The sequence below is a fragment of the Diuraphis noxia genome, unplaced genomic scaffold (assembly GCF_037042655.1).
Source record: "Diuraphis noxia isolate RWA-SAM2 unplaced genomic scaffold, SU_Dnox_SAM2 contig0001, whole genome shotgun sequence".
NCBI lineage: Eukaryota > Metazoa > Arthropoda > Insecta > Hemiptera > Aphididae > Diuraphis > Diuraphis noxia.
The window spans coordinates 20,205,835-20,225,720 of NW_028301711.1; the positions used below are offsets into that span (position 1 = coordinate 20,205,835).

Below are 19,886 nucleotides of genomic sequence, written 5' to 3' on the forward strand. Positions count from 1 at the left end.
GCTAGATTCTTAGACACCGTTCATTGTCAACAAACGCGAATACATCTATTATTATAGTTGGTAATATCAAATTTTTTAAATGTCCAAATGATGGTCAATATTATTTATTATTAATTATTATTAATTGCATATGACGTGTATATAAATAAAATATTTTTCCTGTAACCTAATTTAAATATCATAACATTTGTGGGGGCCCCTGGGCTGAAACCCACTCAGCCCTCCCCTAAATCCTGCCCTGGACATTACACATATTTATAGACGTGCCTTTGCGAGCGTCGTTGAAGAATTGTTCGCGGGCCGAATGTGGCCTGTGGGCCCTAGTTTGGAGACCCCTGACGTATGGTATGCTTTCATTCCATCTCGGGTAGTAGGTAAACAATAAATTTCAGTTTAACGTACGCCGTTGTCGTGTTGGCCATGCACGACAGTAAAGTCGTCTCCCGAATTAAAAAAGTTCGATAATTCTTTTAACGATTTGCCTCTCGTCTATGATATCATAAGAGTTGCTTTCCGGCGGTGTACACAACTTTACTCTCTACTGTTTTTGCAAGTTGCTGAATAAATTGACGCTGCGGCGCGATAACGAAAAACCAGTGGTTCTCCGTACTTGAATGTTGTTATCGAAGGTAAATATAATGGCGCGAATGAGTAGAAAATATATATCAGTACATTCCATCATATTTTCCGTATCACATTAATTTATCGTTATTGTCATTGTCATCATTTTTAATGAGCAAACTGTTGTGGCGACTGATGAGCGCCGCTGCAGGGCCGAACAAACCGCAGTTACACCTACAACCGATTAATAAGCGCCGTTGTCGTGTTGATCTATCAGCTGCAGCTGTCAACGACTGTACCTACCCGTTCTACACTACATTTCATCATTATGATGATTTAAGGCAGTATGGTAAGCGAAGAGTAATGTTAAGACTTAATGAGTATGAAATATTTCATGAAACCACCACTAGATGATCAGACTGATTTAACACCTGATTTGTGATTAACGATTATAAATATCAAATTTCCGATCGTGATATAGTCGATATAGACAGGTATTAAATTATTATGCAATTCGTATAAATGCACGATTTAAGCAATGTTTCTACGAATGTTTCCACTTAAAATTGTAGGAAATGCTAAATTGGCTTACTGAAATTCCGGCTGTCATGTAGTATGCGGTCTACCGGTCGCTGTAGGATGCGGTCTATCTGCGACCGGCCGGTTTTTATGTAGGGTTCAGTTTATTTATTTTTTAGATACACTAATCTTTTTCTCCGGTCAACATTTAATCTTTATTGTCTTATACACAGATAACCTTCGACATTTTGTAAAAGTATGGGCTCAATAGCTCAGTAGGTAAGTCATTTATTGTGCGACACCACAATTTATATTTTATACACTCAATGTGTTGGCAAATGATTTCGATTTAATTATTAATTGTGAACAATCAACCACAAGTTTTTTAATTAATTAATTTAATTTATACCTACGTAAGGATAGAGGTGAGGAAAGGAGAATTTTACGTTGCAAGAGAAAGGGATGTCAAATTGTCAAACATCACAAAGTTTGAGGTGAGAAAATTTATTCTTATATTCATTAAGCTTATTTTATCATAATTGTGTTTACTATTATAGGTAAGATAATGCTTTTTTTTTCAAACAAATTTTTAATTATTAATTTTTTACTAGGTATTACTACTACAATAATTATATTATAATATTATGATATAATTTTTAATTTATTTATTTGCGGTAGACTGCATACTATACTCGTAAATTCACCTGTAGACAGCATACTATATGACAGCCGAACTTCCTACTATATTTTTAAATTTATATCAATCAGAGACTGGAACCTTTATGATTTTATCGGTTTTGGTTATCAAAAATTCAAAATTTCGGTTTCAGTTCTGGTTTCGGTTTTCAAAATTATCAAATTTCGGTTTTGGTTAATACCGGTTATAACCCTTATTATTTGAATTTTGTTTTTCATTTTATTTTTATCAATTGAGTACTGTATAAAAAAATGAATATACTAAGAACTTCTATTTAATGATAAGTACCTATTTGTAATTAAGTGTACCTATTTAAGAATATAGGTAATATAATATCATTACAATACAATATAATATTAAAATTAAAAAGTAAAACTGTGAAAAATACACTACCTATTATATTCAATAATTTACTGACATTTATGAAAGTTTGACTTTATTCCAAACTTCGTAAGAATTCAAAAAAATTATTAGCAAACAAAACCTAAATATTAATATATTTAAATTTTAAATTAATAGTCAAACATACAAAACATAAATATTATAATTATAATAATATACACTGGTTTGATAATCAACCTTATTATAAATTAATTAATAAATAAATTATAGTATATTATAAATAAGGAGAGGAATAGGTACAAAATGCATATTTAATAATATGTGTAAAGCTTAAGATAATTATTATATTATAATATCATTATATCAACATAATATCCAAAATATTTTTTGTTCAACTAGTAATTTTACTTGAAAATTTTTTTTTATAATTTTTTTAAATAATCTATTTATTCTCATTAACAATTGGTCTTACAGGTGTATAGATGTTATATTGCATCTATAAGGCGATAGTATAAATTTTAAGTCTGAAAAAAGCCGCTCGACACTAATCTGGGTTGCCAGTACAGAAAACACTATTTGTTCCAGCTGATAAATTTCCAGATATTTTGTCTTCATTGTCTTCCAGTACTCTAGAATATTTGTTTTGTGGCTTATCATCTAATTTGTATGTTTTAATAAAGTTTCCATTTTTGTTGAAATTGAATTTTGAGAATTTGGTTGGCTTGGAGTTGAACTTGGAATTGAACTGCACTGGTTATCACTTTCTTTTTGTTTCAAAAAATCTTCAAGTCTATCTGTGTCATTACTATTCAAACTTTCATCAATAATATTTTCAAAATCAACTAAACTCATTTCAAGTTTTTTTATGTGTGGAACAATATTTATTAAATGTGTAATAGCAATATTACATTGGTATTCTGTCAATGTTATGTTGAATCAGGGGTATAAGAAAATTGCTGCTAAAAAAACTTTGTTGTTCATAATTAGGGAACGGATTTTAATTTAATATCAAATCAAAAATATTTAAATATATATTTGTTTATTACTTAATGAATATTTATTTATAAATGTATAATATTTAAATATTTAAATTGAAAATAAGATAAAATAATTTTAAAATTTTAAAAAAATTACAATTTATTCTGAATCATCATGTGGGAAACTGTTAGAAACGACATATAACTACACAAACGGACACAATACGAAAATGACGTGATAGAATAACGCTCATACGAATACTGATCGAAAAGTGAACGCATATACTCGTATACTGAAATTATTACTACCTACCTACTACTTAGATAAGATATTGAATCGTTGTCGTTTGATATCAAAGGCGTATAGTACAGATACCTAATCGTATCGCATATTGTATCATAAAATACTAAAATAAAAACGGAAATTCTTTAATAATACATTTAAATACAGAATTCGTATATTTATTTGTAAAATAGTTAAAACATACATGAAAATTCTACAATATTACATAATTTATGTATTTATTTATAAAAAAATTTAATTATTCTAAAATATTTAAAGTAAAATTAGCATCAGATTACTTGAAATTAATTGAAACGTATGCATATATCGAAAACTTTCTGATGCTATTACTACATAAAAATATTTATTTAAATTAAAATCCGTTCCCTATTCATAATATTTATTTCTCTAGATTTCAAACTCTGTACCAACTTATTAGAAAATGTATTGTTCAAGGATTCTGTTTTGATTCTACAAGCAATCCAACCTCCATAAAAATCAGTAGAGTCAGAGTTAATTGCTCATATTGCAATTTTTTAGTATACGTTTTTGGAGGGTAAATGAGTTGTAAATAATATGTCTACTTGTTGCCATTCTTAATGACTCAACTCAACTTTTCTCAATTTAGGGTCATTTGCTGCCATATTTTGGATAAATGCTTTTAGATGTTGTAATCTCACTAGCATGTCAAATGCTGAGTGCCAACGTGTTAGGCAATCCAAAATTGGCAATTTTAATTTCTCCTTTTTGATTAAATAAATATAAGTTTGGTTGTGCAGCTTTCTAACAAGTAGTCGAACTTTGCTTAATAATTTATCTATCTGTAATCCCAGAATTTAAATTGATTTTGGATTTAATAAATTGACTATATTCTCAAATAACATCTACTAGGACTAAATATTTGTCGTAAACTTTACAGATTGAAACAAAAGCATCTAGTGGAAAACTTGATTTTTCCATTATATTTGAAACACATTTTTGGGTTAACAAGTATAAATCTTTTGCTACTTCAATGTAATTATCATTAATTTTAAATCTGCAGAGATAATATCCAAAATCACAAAGTATGTATTTACTTTGTAGGATAATACAAGGTCTTCTAATGTTTGATCTCTTAATTTTTTTATCATATTGGCAAGGGAATTGTCTTCATCTATTGGAACTAGTAGTTAATTGTAAATCAAAGTTAAATACCTTTCCATCTTTTTTAGTAGATTCATAAATATTTTGGAACATATCATCATTTTGAAGTGATTCAATATTTTTTTGTGCTTTTGCTAACATGTCCATGGCTATGATTATATCAATATTGTGGGCTTGAAGTGCTCTACTCACAGGTTCTATATAACCAAACATTTTACTAAAGATATTTGCAAAAAGCAAAAAATTAAAAGAGTGTAAATATTCAGTTAAACCATTGCATTCAGGCATTCAGTACCAGTTTTGAAATTAACTTGACCTTCTACATTTTTTATTTCATCTAATGTATCTAAAATGGCATCAAGTGTCTTAAGGACAGTGGCAGGTGCATATGACTGTGACATCCATACCATAGTTTCTACTTTTTTTATTGCTTGTATCCTTGCTTTGGGGTACAAGATTTTTGTTTTTCACGGTATAGAAAGTTTCGCCTTTTACTACAACTAATAAACACAAACACCTTTTCTAGATAACCAAATAGATTCTTAGCAGCTAAACAAGATGCGACATCAAACCACTATCAAATCAAGACGATGAGCATGACCTAACCACACAAAAGTTGCTTGAGAACATAATTCTTTAACTTTTGTTTGTAACCCATTATATTTTCCCTGCATGCTTGCTGCACCATCATATGATTGTCCAATGAGATATGATTTCCAATCAATATTGTGACTATTTATTACTTTTGAAAATAAATTAAATAGAGCTGGTCCAGCGGTTTCTACTGAATCCTTCATTGCAAGTAATCGGTCATTAATTTCATAATGAGTCCTCAACATAACGTACAATGAATGATACTTCTTCTCTTCTAGAGATATTAAATGTTGAATCAATACGTATACAAAAAACTGTGCATTATTTAATTCTGATTTGATAAAAGAAACTATTTCTGGGGATATTGCATTAATCAATAAATTTTGACGATCCCAACTAATGAAAGATAATTCTTTTCTAGAATGTGTTTTTATGTTAGCAATGTGGACAGAAATCACAGGAGAATGGTTGCTCAGAAGCAATAGCAAGTCTTTAAAATTTTGTTTGATGATTTTTGACCAATTTTCTCGATGACCTCTAAATGCGAGCGAATGTTGTCTAAGGAACTTTGTGACTTCTACTAGTTGACTCACGATTTCTCTATTAAAAGCTACTTGCTTTCTTTGTTCTTCTATTATAGAAATATAGTATTATAGAATTATAGTATTAATGGCAAAACAGATTTTTTCAATTTGACTTGAAGAGTGGCATCCACGTGAACTGAACTAGTTTCATGTGTCAACAAGGCTATTGTTCCATTTTTAAATTGTTGGAATCTATCATGGACCCACGCTCTTTGACGATGTTTGCCGAATAACATGCAGTGTGAACAATATACCCTGTTTTCTGATGGAGAGCATGTTAACCAATCTATGTACCATTGTTTCATCACCAAATTTTTTATAAAATCAATTTTCATGAAAACTCCTAAAATTGACATTTTTAATTAGGTATATTGGTATATTAATTCAACACAATTTTTTAAAATATCAAATATGACTTTAGGAGGTTGGTTATGTTGGTTTTTTTCACATACTTATTACTTTTAAATTTTAAATTTTTACGGAAAATTGTAAATTTAATAGGTGATTTATAGAAATGCCAATTTGATCAATTTATAATTTAATATAATTAGGTTTCATTACATTATTAATATTAATTTATATTGGTTGACACTTTTCCTATATGCTATGTCTATGAAATAGGAACATTATTTTATAAATCCAAAATTAGTTATCCAATTAAGTTATATAGTAGGTATTTCAGTCAATTATTTAATAATACATGATTAACTACACTAAAAGTATTTTGAGTCCCATTTTATAAGCCTTTTAATAAAAATAACTATAAAAACAACTAAATTAAAATATGAAAGAATTCCGTAATTTTATAAATTCAAAATACAACACAAAAATGTGACTAATTAATTAACATCATACTAACTTCTTCATTTCATTTTTTGGAAATTCTCTATCAGTCATAATATATACTACCTAGTATGCCAACGATATATGCATAATATTATTCCGTCTATATTTCCTTAATATTTCTTTTCATTACTAGTGTGACCATAATTATTTTATCCTAAAGGGGGACACTTTAAAAAAAGAGGTACGTAACAAATGTAAATACATAATAATAGCAAATACATTACATTTCATCTTATTTAAAATTATTTTTTATTGATAAACAAATCAGACAAACATTAGATACTACATATTTTAAAATGTTAAAGTTTTTACTTAAACATATTTTAATTTACAATCACAATTACAGTTTTAATACTTATCCCTAAATACAATTTTTTTATTATTATCAATTCATGATTACAAGTCTGATAGAACGTGCTTTAGAGTGTAGAATCATAATATACCACTTCAATTTTCATAAATGCGGGGCCAAAGTGGGACATTTAGATATGAGGGACGCACCTCTGAAAAACCGGACAATCCCCTCTAATGGGAGATGTCTGGTCACACTATTCATTACTCGTATAGTGTATACGGTATGTCGGTATACCACACCCACATCCCCAAAAAATTTGGTCTGGTCATAACCAGACTTGAACCCTTAGTTCGGTGCCACTGTTTCAAGGTATCAAGAACAGCTAATTGTAAGGTATGAGCTACACAGCAAATACCTATAGCAAAAATAAGTTTTGGTTTTAACAATTGAATTTTTCATATTATGTTAAGTAGGTAATTTACTATTAAACTGTATTTATATCAGTTTCTTAAAGTACATTTGTAAAAATATAATTCAGTTAATTTACTATTAAAAATTGAACACTCGTCAAGGTTTACTAACTGAATTCTATTTAATACACGTTCTGTTTCTTCATACTCTTCATAAATGCATTCACTATCTTCATTGAGCAAATTAGCTATTTGTTCATCATCCAATATTGTTACTGGAGCAGCTTCAGTACTAAATGAACAGAAATTTTTATAAATTAGTAGTTTCTAAAAATATAATTTATATTATTTCGATTACAAATGGTCGGTTGTGTGTACCTATATGAAATTGACATATTATATCAAGTATTCAAGTAGTAAGGTCTTATTAAAAATATTTATAAGATTATGATTGTTTTAAACTAGAAAATTACCCAATTTTTTCAGAAATAATAAAGAGAGAATACAATTTTCCCATTAAGGTAATATAGTAAAAAATTACCTTTATTACATATTTAAATTTTACATGTATTACAAATTTTCCTATAATTTTAATAAATATATATTATTTAGTTGATTTTACTGTGACAGAAAAATACCATGATAGGTAGGTAATAAAGATCCAAATTAGCAAGAACTGATAAATAGTGTACCTATTGAAATTACCTTTGTAGAAGATAAAATCTAACTTAAGATATTTAAGAATAGATAGGTACATAAGAATACAATATTTTTTACAAAAATTATGACCTAAATATATTATAATACTGGGATACACTAAAAAATAAATATACCTATGCACAATATTTTTTTTTAAATAATAGTAGTATTACATTATAGTATGAAGGTAATGGTAATTTGGTATAATGATAATGATAGTATGAAACTATGAAAGATGAAACGTATTATTATGAATTAAAAAATTGTCTTACTTATCACTTCTGTTATAAGATGAAGAATTTGAACATCCTGAACTGACATCAGTTGTTTTTTCAATACCTACTATCATTGTTAAATTCATTATTCAATGCTGTTGTCTTATTCATTTCTTTTAACGTGTTTGCACCATTGTCTGAAGTGATTGTGTACAGTTGTTTTTGTTCAATTTTAAATTTTTTGAGAATATTAAAATTGTTTCTTTTAAATATATTCCTGCCATAAGTTCAACAATAATTTTCACTTAAACTGTAAAAGTGTAAAGTACCTACAGGCTATTAAAATATAAATTGAAATTAATCAGGTAAAAGAATTTAGAAAACCACACAACTCACAATAATATTTTAGGTACTTAATGTTTTGAAATTTACTTGTTTGGGATTCTGTCAGTTCTCCTAATCCTAAAGCCCTGAACTTAATACAATTATCAACGATACATTGCATATTCATACCTAAAAAAGCTCTATTTATTCTAGTAACACCATCGAGTTTGAGTGAAATGAGTCACATACATGGGTACATAATGCTGAAAAATTATTTTTCTATTTGCTAAATTCTTAAATCTAATAGTAGTACCTAAGTTTCAAGTGTAGTACCTACTTCAAGATTTTTATACATAGAGTGTAAAATATAAAATATTAAATAATACAAAATCCAACATAGCATATATATTATGCATTATAAAATAATTAATAATTAAATTAAATTAAAACGTTAAAATGTATGATGCAAGTAGGATCCTAGTAGCTAAACTCAAGTTTAATTCAACACGTTCAATTTATTTATATTGTCCGCATCTTAGTTATGTTGTACCTACACTACAAGATGCCTACTGTCCACACGATATTCTCGATATCCAATACCCGTAAATTTGCAATGCATCCTAATTAAGTCAATTTGTATTGTTCTAATCAATTTTTGAAAACTTAACTTGTTTTAATATTTATAATTCAAAAATATATTTACATCTGATTTTGAATTTTATATTTTCAGTACCTTAAATAAAAATTAAGTGAGTGACGATCTGATGTACAAAAATTTACATGTGGATTACTGCAATGGATTTTAAATTTCAATTCAATGGTATTATATCATTGTACAATTTGTACCTATATACAATAAACGATTCTGAGCGGAGACGATTTGTCGGCCTACAGGATAATTTATAATATATGTATATTAGTATAATGTTATTATTACTACTCTGGCTGGTAATTTGTATTCATATTATTTGTTTATTATCATTTTGGTATATCCCTGATAGTATTATACTTTAAACTTTCAAATACCTACCTACGAATAATATTTTTAAATAACAAAAATATAACTAAAATCGTTATTCTTGATTATTTAATATGTATAATTTCGTACAAATTTAAATTTTAATTAACTATACAAAAAAATGTATTTATAAATTTTTATACTTTTTTTGTTACATAATGAACCACTTAAGTGAAAACCTGGTATTAAATTTTCTATCTATAGCCATACAAATTGAACATTTAAAAAAGTTTTAACTACCTACTAAAAAATGTTATAACTTCTGTAAAAATTTGATCTTTAAATACTTATAAAAAAATCGTGCCTATGAATTTTTAATATTTTTAAATTGCTATTGTATCAAAATATCAGGAACCTTACATTTAATATTCAAGCTTTTTGACCTAGCGGAAATAATGTTGCTATAGATATATACAGTAAAAATTAAATCACTTTATTAAACATGTTGCATTTTACGTCAAATAAATAAACAAAATATTATGAATTTTTTGGTATGACTTAATAATAATTATTATTATATAAAACTATGACAAAGTATTATACATTATTTATTATGATGTAGGTACCTTTATAGATAGTGACTTTTTTACAATGGTTGATTATAGTTATCATTATTATTTTCAACATAATATTATATAAATTCTAATACTGATAATTTAATCCACACTTTGTATGTAAGTACTTGAGTATGTGAAAATGAAATGAATTTCCAAAAATATGGAATATATTATAATAATAAAGTTTGCCATACCAGGTAGATTAGCGGAAACGGTCATTTCAAATTTTAGTGGAAGTCGTATACATTCCCTGAAGGACGAAGTTGGTAAATACGACACAGGTAGCGCGTGTGGGCAATTGCAGCCGTTATAACATTTTAGGAATCTCCAATTCTCATTTTGTTTACAACTATCTTTCACCTCGGCAACATCTATACCTACAGCCAATTCACACAGAATCCAACCAATAACCTGTAGCTGTAGTGCTGTACCTCTATGAATTGTGAGTATATTATACTATATTACATACACACATTTTGTGATTATTATTATTTTTTTTAGCAGTCTAACATGTCGTAAATTATTTTTAATTTTATATTATCATACATTTTTTTTATTATTGATATTATCGATTTGCATTTACCTACTTGCAAGGGTGATTAAGGGATTTTCTTCGTAGTTTGTAGTCAATTTTTCTGTTAAGATTTTAACTCAAACCCACCTGCCATATAAATACATAATATTATACTATTTTTCTTATGTCTTATATACATTTAATAAAAATAAACAAATGATTCATTACCACGGGTGTTCTTCAAAACGTTTGATTCATTTCTGGTTTGTTCAATATTTCATATGGCAATTTCAAAATATTCAATTGGCGTCGATTTTACATTTTTTTTTCTGCGAATATCCACCCCACATGCATTACCTATTCAACTTTATCGTATCACTTATATTTTTGTAACATGTATTGTGAGCTATGTTCTAGCTACTGCCTATATATACCTTAAACGTTTTAATTTGTAGGTTGTAGTTCATCCCTAAGACTCCGAACTGATGACACAAAATATTTTAAATTACATTTTGTTGACACGTCAACTTATCGTTACTTTAACCTTGAGGTACAATATTATTGGTTTGCGTCGGTTCCTTTTTAGACCTCATCATAGTGCTGTATTTGAGGGGTGACGATGGGAGTGAATGCCCTCCCCGTTACTTGAATAATTTTTAGTTTTATATAGGAAAAGTACAAACAAGATTAAATATTTAATAATAATAATAAAAAAAATTATCATTATTCTGCTAGAAGTGTTATGAGGAAACAAATAAAACATAAAACTGAGTCCTATATATTATATCATAACCTTTAATATCGCGTTCCTTTGCTACATATTATATTTTATAGGTACCATAACATTAACAATAATCCTGCAGTGCCGTAGTCGAGAATGTATGTAACCCCCTCCCTCTAGCTACGCCAACAACTGTCCATATAGTAAATACCTAAAAGACAGGATACGATTTATTTTAATTCAATAACTAAAATTAAATGCGACATTTTACTTTAAAAAATATTTATATGGTTTCCCTGCGGTGTCTTGGTTACTTACGGTCCAGACATAGTTGGCGTCTGAAACCACTATTCGATGTTGCAGGTAAAAAATACATTATTTACACTTCTTTTTTATTTATCAATACGTAGAAAATCTAAAGAACGTGATGTGTTTATTTATTTGAGGATTACGGATTCCACGAAATCTACAACAATAGTAAAATATAAATGGTCGTTTCGAGAATTTTCGGTGCTGGACCATATGTTATCGTTATTGAATTTACCTGCTATTATAGTGGTCTTGCAAGTATTTTATAACAATACATATTGTTAAATGTTAAAATCGTACAACCATAGGCATGCCCAGACTTCTTTCAGAAATCGTATTCTAGCTAAATATATGGTAGGTATACGTATTTTTTCCCACAAATACTTGTATTATTAGTACGCTGAATTCAAAATTGTTTAAAATAAATATGAAAAAACTAACTACAAAAATGTCAATAGTACGTAAGTTAACTATATAGGTTAGGTCAGCTGTCGCTAAACTTTTTTAGGCTCGTGGTGCTTAAAACAAATATAAACTTTAAACGATTGTCATGAAAGTTTGTCTTCAAATAAAATTATCCATTTTTATTTACATAATCGTAATCGTTTTCGTTGCGACCATTGTTGGTTTTTTGAATCATATAAAATTTCTATGGCACTACGCCGTCTCTGTCAAGACTCCGCGACGTACACTTTGGGAACCGCTGGGTTAGGTCAATCATTAGGTAATCGGCTATGTTAGCATAGGTCTACGCAGTCAACATGATTACTCATTTGCCGTATTTCGTAAATAATGATCCGTACAAATTGTGTGTTTTAAACAAGCTGTAATCATAATATAATATTTTTATATTTACAATCTAATCGCTATGCGATTTTAAACTGTAAGTTTCCGCAAATGTATTTAAAAACTTTTTTATATAAGCACTCAAAATACATTATTTTTCTTGAAAATAGTGTTTGGTAAAATAGATTATTTTTCCCCCAAATCCCGAAGGTCTTTTTTTATCCCCGATTAAATTGAAGAACGGCCATCAAAATTGATCAAAAAATAAAAATAAATTATATTCAATTATTATATAGGTATAATATTCTTCTCATACCTAAGTAGATTTTATTAGTTTTCATGAAAGTAGTTTTTAAAATAATAGTGTATTTTAAATAACAATTATTATTTAAAGCTACAATACTATAATATTGGATTTTATATTCAAATAACTTGTATTTACTGTAGTCGATGTAGACCGGCAATTTAATATGATAACAATTTACAAATATAATATAAGTACCAATTTAAAGATTTTTTATGTTAACTACCTACTAATATAGTTGTAAAATATCAAAATCTAAAGCCGGATTTAGCTGCTCCGTCATGTGTCGTGTCGATAAAATCACATAGTCATCGCGTGGACGTTAGTTTTTGTTCATCATCTAATTACCAAGTTGTAAACGAGTATACCAAGAATCGACTAGGTCCAACTCAATTTTTAAACCAATTTGGCCACCATACAATTGTAATCATAGTTACTACGCCCTCACACGTCACGACATATGGCCAAGTAGCTGTGAATCCTTAAGGGTGAAAGTATATATTCTGAAGATATCATGTAACATGATAATTTAATTTAGCATATTTTAATATGTCCTTGGATCATTTATAGAAGTGAAGCCATATCAATAAAGTAGTGTGCAAACATAATCAATTATCGATTGAGACAAAAGGAGTGCTATTCCTCTGTATAAGTTGTGTTAAAATAAGAAGAAGAAAATGGAGGTTTCCGCTATCAGATATTCAAAATCAACATCGAAAATAGTCTTTCTGTCCATGTTGTATGCAACTTATATTTACTTCCGTAGAGATATAACAGATACTGAGCCAGAAGAGATCATCACAGACCTGCCTGGAGATATGATACTTGCGCATTACGATTTCATTATAGTCGGCGGTGGATCGGCAGGTACAAATAATACAGTATATTTGTATTATCTTATAAAATTATAATATAATATAATACACAAGTTGTACTTTCGTAATTTTTTTTTTTATCATTGATAATTTCTTCAATTTTAAATACCTATATAAAATATGATAACGATAAAATACAACAACAATAATTACCCAGGTGCTGTGATGGCGAATAGATTAACCGAAATTGAAGATTGGAGTGTACTACTAATAGAAGCTGGTGGTTATGAAACGATACTAACAGACGTGCCTTTGTTGGCTGCCAATCAGCAACTATCCGAGATTGATTGGAAATATAAAACTGAACCTCAAAAAACAGCGTGTTTGGGTGAGTAATGCTTACATTTATAACATAGTAATTACATACCGACAATAAATAAATATAGATGCACAAGTGTAGATATTCTGAATTTCTAAAATTAATATTATATTTTGATTTGTTAATGATGTAGTAGTGCTATTTAAATGTTGTACTCTTCTGATGTAAAAGTTTTGTGAAGTTCTTCTGTAGCTTAAAAATTACACAAATGTTACAATTTTTAAGTTTTCCAGTAGGTACATATACAATGTTAATTTCCTAAGATATGAAATATACCAAAAGCAATTCAGGTAGTAAGTTTTATAACACTTATTTAGGTTATTATGGCTATGATTAAAAAAAACCATTACACAGTACTCAATATTTTTCCACTAAAAACAAAATCGATGAATCATTAATATATTTTTGTTAATAATTTCATATTAAAACGCAGATGTTACGCAAAATCGGTTAGAGTTAGAAAATAAAAACATAATCTGTATTTAGTCTGAAAACATATTATGTTAAAAAAAAAAACATGTCTTTTTTTCAAAAATTTATCAAATTTTAACTTTACATTAAATAATAAATAGACATTGCACATAACCTACATTTTTCTACAAGATATCCTTCATTGTACTAAGTATGTTAAAAATTCCAATAAACATAATATTCCTATAATACAAAAATATTTGGATTTTTATTTTTCTATCGTGATATTTTTTCGGGTTTACAAAAGTACCATCCAATAACCTTTATTGACGAATACCCATTACAAAATGTATATGTATAACTAGTATAATTTTAATATTATATTTTATTGCATTTTCAGCTATGAATGATCAAAGGTGTAATTGGTCTCGAGGTAAAGTTCTAGGTGGGTCCAGCGTATTAAACAATATGTTGTATGCACGCGGGAATTCAATTGACTATGAAAACTGGTTGAAACAAGGTAATTCCGGTTGGGGCTACAATGACGTAATCCACTATTTTAAAAAATCGGAGGACAACCAAAACTCGTCCTTAGTGCGTACCCAGTACCATTCGGCTGGTGGATATCTGACGGTGTCGGAAGCGCCGTATAAAACGCCATTAGCCGAAGCGTTCATCTCGGCTGGACAAGAAATGGGATACGATGTACGCGACATTAATGGCCAACGTCAAACGGGTTTTATGATACCTCAAGGAACCATCAGAAATGGTTCTAGGTGCAGTACGGCAAAAGCATTCTTGAAACCAGCCAGTCTGCGAAAAAATCTGCACGTGACCCTCAACACGACTGTCACACGCATTAGAATTGACCCGGAAATGAAAATTGTTACCGGTGTTGAAATGGTAAAAAATAACATAAAGTATTATGTTCGGGCGGACAAAGAAGTGTTGCTGTCAGCGGGCCCAATAAATTCTCCGCAGCTACTTATGCTGTCAGGCATAGGACCTGAAAGTCATCTGAAAGTAATGGGTATACCCATTATTTCCAGTTTAGACGTCGGAAAAAATCTACAAGACCACATCGGATTTGGGGGTCTGACATTTTTGATTAACAAAAAGGTGATACTATGTAAATACTATATAAATTAAAAATAGCATAAATGATTTTATTTTTACCTGATAAAAATATTTTAATAACGGTGACTATACAGACTCACTGTATTCAATTATAATTTATCAATATAATGATTTTTAATTTGTTGTATAGGTGTCGCTAATGAATGAGACTACGGAAAGTATCGATTCGGCATTTAGGTATGCGTCGGAGAGCAATGGGCCACTAACGGTCATGGGTGGTGTAGAAGCAATGGCGTTTATTAATTCAAAATGTGGCAATCTATCAGAAGAGGAACCAGACATCGGGTTGAACTTCGTGTCTCGTTCCACCATTTCTGGTATTAGTGGATTCAAAACGTGGAAATCCCACGGGCTAAAAGAAACGTTTTACAAATCAATGTATAAATCTATTCTCGATAAAGACGTTTGGTCCGCTATAACTGTGAGTAAAATATGTCTCAAAAAAATATGAAAAATTCATGACACTGTTCCCCTAACCCACTCTTTATCCCTAACAATTCCCTTTGGTGATAATCAACATTTCATGGTATTGTTTATCTGCAGATATTGTTGAGGCCCAAGAGCCGGGGAGAAATTCTGTTGAAGAGCACCGACCCGTTCGAGCACCCCTTGATCATACCCAACTATCTGACGGCCAGAGAGGACGTGGATACGTTGGTTAGGGGCATCAAGTTTGTGGAGGCCATGGCCCAGACCGAATCTCTTCGCCGGTACGATAGCCGTCTGCATGACGTACCGTTCCCCAGTTGTCAGACTGTGTCGAGGTACACGGACGCCTACTGGGAATGTATGGTCCGGCATTACACCGTGTCCACAAACCACCCGGTGGGTACCGCCAAGATGGGTCCCGAAGGGGACAAGACCGCCGTGGTAGACCCACAGCTGCAGGTATACGGCGTCCATGGACTTCGGGTGGTGGACGCTTCCATCATGCCCACGCTGGTCGCTGCCAACACCAACGCACCAGTCATAATGATTGCTGAGAAGGCCGCAGACATGATAAAAGCCAGATGGCGTGAAGAGAAATTCCGATACTATAATAATATGATCACATCACGCGCGATAGTATTATCTTAAAAATGATTTTTTAACAATTTTTTTTATCGATTTTAATTCTATGTTGCCAGAAATAAAATATTGAACTGAAATCATTTTGATATTATTACGACTTTTTTCTCTTATTTTTATTAAAAATAATTTTACTTTGATTATAATTTATGTTATAAATATTCTGTGAGCTTAATATGTAAGTAATTATGGATTTTTTTTTGTAAAAATTAGATATTATACAAACATTATAATGATTAAAATAATATATATACTTTTTTATGCGCAATGGTTGTGTAGTTGTTTTGGCGGTAAAAAGTTAAATTTAATATTTAATATATTATGATAAGATAGAGTCTAATATAGATATAAAATATATCAAAATCAAAATTGATTGTAACTAAAAATTAATAGCTTGTATTAAACGCTATTTGAAGATCAAACATTATATTTTTATCGATAATAATTAAATAAAAATCTAAAATAATTAATGATTATAAATAGGTAGCTTAAAAGAGACAAAATACTTTGAAAATTATTTGTTGTATGATAAATGATGATAAAAGAAATATTTAGTGGTAATTTCAAGGAACTGTATAAGGTTATTAGGGTTTTAATTGCAAAATAAAATTTTAAAATATTGTTCGACTATGATATTTATGATCATTGTATAAGTTGTAAATGAAAATATTGCCAGTAGTGGATTTGTGATTTCGAAATTCATGTACACGATTTTAAATCATATTTTTACATTTTAAATTTTAATACAAAATATCTAATCTTTTATTTGCTAGTATACAAACAATAATTTCTAATACCTATCTTTGTATTTTAGGTAATTGTAACATATATGAAAATTTTTTGCACATTTTTTTTACATTTTATACTGTTTTTATGTTATTAAAACTTTTCGGTAATTTTTGATAATTTTTTACTACATATATTTAATTATCCTTTACCATTATTACTGTGTGATAGATTAATTTAATATTTTCCGAAAATATTGCATTTTAAAAGTCATTGTGTGTGTAAAATATAATAAAATATGTTAAAAGTTTTAAACATTCACAAATTGAATTTTGAAATAACAATAACATTAAACTATTAGCCATATATACATAAGGTTTGAATAGTTTGTACATTTTTAAAACTACCTACCTACAAATTATTTGGTAATTTTTATAAATTTGAGCTTCAAAATATGCTAATAAAAAAATTTTGCACATCTTTGACGTATTTTTAATATTTTTGAATGACTGTAATAAAAATTAAAAACTAATGAGGAAAAATGTATTTAATTTTCCAGCATTTAGATCTATCCAAATTACAATGAAATTTTTACCAAATACGTAAAAATCACGAAAATGCAAAATTATTTTGAGTTAGAAATTCATAAAAAATTTTCTTTCTAAATCTAAAATTTTAAAATTTAATAAATGATCTTTCATAAGTTTGTCTACTTTTAGTTGTTAAAAATTTATAAAATGTTCAAATTATATAGGTAGCTAAGGATTAAAAATTTATAACCCGATTTTACGTACCTAAGTAGTTAATTTCATATCATAACATAGAATATAAATCTATACACACACAGTTATGTTTATAGTTATTTTAAGTTAAAATTTGGACGAAATTACATATTAAATAACCAAGAATGATAGTTATAGTTATTTTGTGGTAATTTAAAAATATTATTGGTGGGTACTTTATATTTCTAGACTATACTTTATATTCTTTTTTTTTATTAAAGAAATAATAACCCTCATCAACTTGGCAATTGGGATAAGATACATTTTTTTTTTTTTTAATATTCTTATCGTAATAGTTAATGTCGTTAATAACTTATATTAATACTCTATGATAAATTGTATATAATTATAAATGACTGAGTGAGTCGGGTACATGACGAATCTAATTTGGTTAATTTGTAATTTATTTTATTGGTACCTATTTTTTTTTTTTTTTTTTTTTTTTAAATAGCAATTTTAATTAATATAGAATAAAATATCCTAGATTGACAAACCATCTCCGCTCAGTATCGTTTTTCGTATACAATGATATTATATCATTGAAATAAAATTTAATACCAATATACCATCTGTTACAGTAACCAACCCACTTGTTACTTACTGTAGAGCACAGTTACATCCACTTATCCACTTTTTTTCGTTCATAATTTATAACGGTAATTATATACTCTGGGTGTTAGCCAATTGTTATGGTTATTATAGAGAATATCAGTTATCGTCAGTTATTATTTGAAGTTGATCTAATAAACAGTTTGTTCAGGTAGAATCCCAATATTATGTAAAATATACTATGATATTATGTCACGTTGAACATGCTGTGTATTTTAAGTTGCCTATCTGATATTCTAACGGGCGAAACGATTTGCGAGTAACAAAAATTAAAACTATCTTAGCAATCGGGACCTACAAAAATCATATTATATCGTCTTATTTTTTAACTAAGTTTGGATTCAGAGGCATAATCAGAATTTCGTTATGTGTGTGTGTGTGTGAGGGGGGGGGGCTAAACACTTTTAGTTAGAGTAATTGAAAATCAAAAAAAGAAAGCAAATAAAAAATTAATAGCAACTTTAAAAAATACTTTTTAAACTCAACTATTCTATTATTCAACTTTATAACCAATTTCAAACAAGAAATAAAAATGCTATATTTTCGTATATACTATTTTACAATATAAATCATCACAGGTAAACGGATTTTTTAAAAGCATGAAGTATAAAAACGTTGAATTTTTGTTTCTATGGACATGACAAGAAATTGTATAACGCTTTATCGTTAACCAGCTGGTTTTAAACGCATTTATCTAAAACATGGTTCCTTAAGAAATGATTAATTTCATATCATGGTGTACGATGGTTAATACTCATTTTATAGAGCGTAAAAGACCATAGTAAATGAGTACTTACATTGAAATGCTTATATTTTATAAATTAAACAAAAAAATATTCAATAACATAATAGGCATTAACGTACTTGTACAAGTGGTGGTAAGTACCACTAAAAATATTTTGTTTTGTATGAAATATCTCTGACGCAATGTCATCATTCATTTATTATAATACATTTTAAGAAACATCAAAAATTCATTATGTAAAAAAATGTTATTTTTTGTTTTTATATTTATCAATTATAACTGAAATAAATATAGCCTTGCCAGTTGCAATCACGCACGGCGTATCTCGTATATAAACAAAGTGTGTATGAATATCTTAACGATCAAATTTCTTTTTTAAAACACTACAATATAATAATATTTTATTAAGTCAAACGAAATTAACGTACATTGTAAACCTAATATATTTTATTGGTTTGTTTACTCGGAATCCAGCTTTTAAATAAGATTATCTGGCAAAAATCAGTAAGATTTGAA

At 28.5% G+C, this 19,886-nt stretch overlaps 2 protein-coding genes and 1 pseudogene across 2 annotated transcripts; 1 reads left to right on the top strand and 2 right to left on the bottom strand.

The window, feature by feature from the left end:
* The first annotated feature begins 411 nt into the window (after positions 1 to 411).
* Positions 412 to 16,597, top strand: LOC149060284 (glucose dehydrogenase [FAD, quinone]-like). The gene is made up of 7 exons (XM_089220241.1): positions 412 to 910; positions 10,262 to 10,506; positions 13,269 to 13,565; positions 13,731 to 13,901; positions 14,704 to 15,422; positions 15,571 to 15,861; positions 15,984 to 16,597. Exons 3-7 carry the CDS (start codon positions 13,376 to 13,378, stop codon positions 16,515 to 16,517), a joined length of 1,905 nt encoding a protein of 634 aa, XP_089076367.1. The 5' UTR covers positions 412 to 910; positions 10,262 to 10,506; positions 13,269 to 13,375; the 3' UTR covers positions 16,518 to 16,597.
* Positions 2,214 to 4,932, bottom strand: LOC149060285 (uncharacterized; annotated as a pseudogene).
* LOC107170984 (zinc finger MYM-type protein 1-like) lies at positions 5,089 to 7,102 on the bottom strand. Its single transcript, XM_089228632.1, has 3 exons — positions 7,048 to 7,102; positions 5,843 to 6,043; positions 5,089 to 5,747 (listed from the first exon to the last, which is right to left on the bottom strand). The coding sequence occupies exons 1-3, from the start codon at positions 7,100 to 7,102 to the stop codon at positions 5,089 to 5,091; spliced, it is 915 nt and encodes a 304-aa protein (XP_089084758.1).
* Positions 16,598 to 19,886: the final 3,289 nt, after the last annotated feature.

Excerpts from the sequence above, each read along its gene's own strand:
- LOC107170984 (XM_089228632.1), bottom strand. The coding sequence starts at position 7,102 with ATGAATAGTGTGACCAGACATCTCCCATTAGAGGGGATTGTCCGGTTT. Across the intron at positions 6,044-7,047 it reads GATTGTCCGGTTTTTCAGAG|GAGTTTTCATGAAAATTGAT; the intron begins GTGCGTCCCTCA and ends TGTCAATTTTAG. Across the intron at positions 5,748-5,842 it reads CTTGTTGACACATGAAACTA|AAGAACAAAGAAAGCAAGTA; the intron begins GTTCAGTTCACG and ends TTTCTATAATAG.
- LOC149060284 (XM_089220241.1), top strand. The coding sequence starts at position 13,376 with ATGGAGGTTTCCGCTATCAGATATTCAAAATCAACATCGAAAATAGTC. Across the intron at positions 13,902-14,703 it reads TCAAAAAACAGCGTGTTTGG|CTATGAATGATCAAAGGTGT; the intron begins GTGAGTAATGCT and ends TTGCATTTTCAG. Across the intron at positions 15,423-15,570 it reads CATTTTTGATTAACAAAAAG|GTGTCGCTAATGAATGAGAC; the intron begins GTGATACTATGT and ends TTTGTTGTATAG.